The following is a 975-nucleotide window of genomic DNA, read 5'->3' as shown; positions in this document are numbered from 1 at the left end:
CCTGCTCCACCTGTGCCGAGCACAGCCAGGTGCAGGCACTGCCCCCTCCCATCTCCCAACAGGAACACCCCAAAACTCAGCAATTCCCGGGGGAAACAACAACACAACAGGCAGAACCCCCACCCACCCTGCTCCAAGGCATACCTGTGTGTGTTCAGGTAGGACAGGTGTGGCTCACCTTGGTTGAGGTAGGTGAGGGTCTCGTCGTGCAGCTTCACGGCGGGCGAGGTGGCGGCGCACAGCACGTACTGGAAGGGCAGCAGCTTGTCCTGGCTCTCGGGGGGCAGGCTGGACTCCTCCTGCTTGAAGATGGGCAGAGCCAGGACGTCACTGCGGAGAGGGGAGAGAGTCACCTGAGACAGGTGAGCTGGGGGGGGCAGGGATGCCTTCAACCCAACCTTGGTACCTGGAGGATGAGCCCCACCTGGCTCTGCCTCTGGGCCCTGCCTGAGCCCAGGGCTCCAGGTGTGCCCTGAACATCTGGCCTCAGGGGCTCACCTGAGGCCATCTGAGCACACCTGTCAGCACAGGAAAGAGTCACCTGAGACAGGTGAGCTGGGAGGGGGGGTGGTCAGGGATTCCTTCAATCCAACCTGGGCCTTGCTACCTGGAGGCACCTGTCACTTGTGGCCATCTGAATACACCTGTCAGCACAGGAGAGAGTCACCTGAGCCAGGTGAGCTGGGGGGGTCAGGGATTCCTTCAATCCAACCTTGGTGCCTGGAGGATGAGCCCCACCTGGCTCTGCCTCTGGACCCTGCCTGGCCTCAGGGGCTCACCTGAGGCACACCTGTGGCCATCTGAATACACCTGTCAGCACCTGGGTACACCTGTGAGCACTCCTGATCCCGACTCCAACCACTACAACAACCACAATTCCAGCTGTAACTCCAGCCCTGCTCCCTCCCTACTCCGACCACAGCTCCAGCCCAATGGCATCCCGAATCCATCCCGAATCCATCCCGAATCCATCCC

At 61.4% G+C, this 975-nt stretch overlaps 1 protein-coding gene across 1 annotated transcript in view; it reads right to left on the bottom strand.

Annotated features, from left to right (window-relative positions):
• The window catches only part of LOC102043441 (transcription factor CP2), a 31,657-nt gene that overhangs the window by 13,938 nt on the left and 16,744 nt on the right, over nucleotides 1–975 (bottom strand). The window contains exon 4 of the mRNA XM_031065442.1: nucleotides 179–447. Coding sequence (XP_030921302.1) covers nucleotides 179–447 — 269 coding nt within the window. The remainder of the gene's footprint in view (nucleotides 1–178; nucleotides 448–975) is intronic.

Source organism: Geospiza fortis, unplaced genomic scaffold, assembly GCF_000277835.1.
Source record: "Geospiza fortis unplaced genomic scaffold, GeoFor_1.0 scaffold893, whole genome shotgun sequence".
NCBI lineage: Eukaryota > Metazoa > Chordata > Aves > Passeriformes > Thraupidae > Geospiza > Geospiza fortis.
The sequence above is the reverse complement of the archived record's forward strand: the minus strand, read 5'-3'. Positions and strand labels throughout refer to the sequence as shown.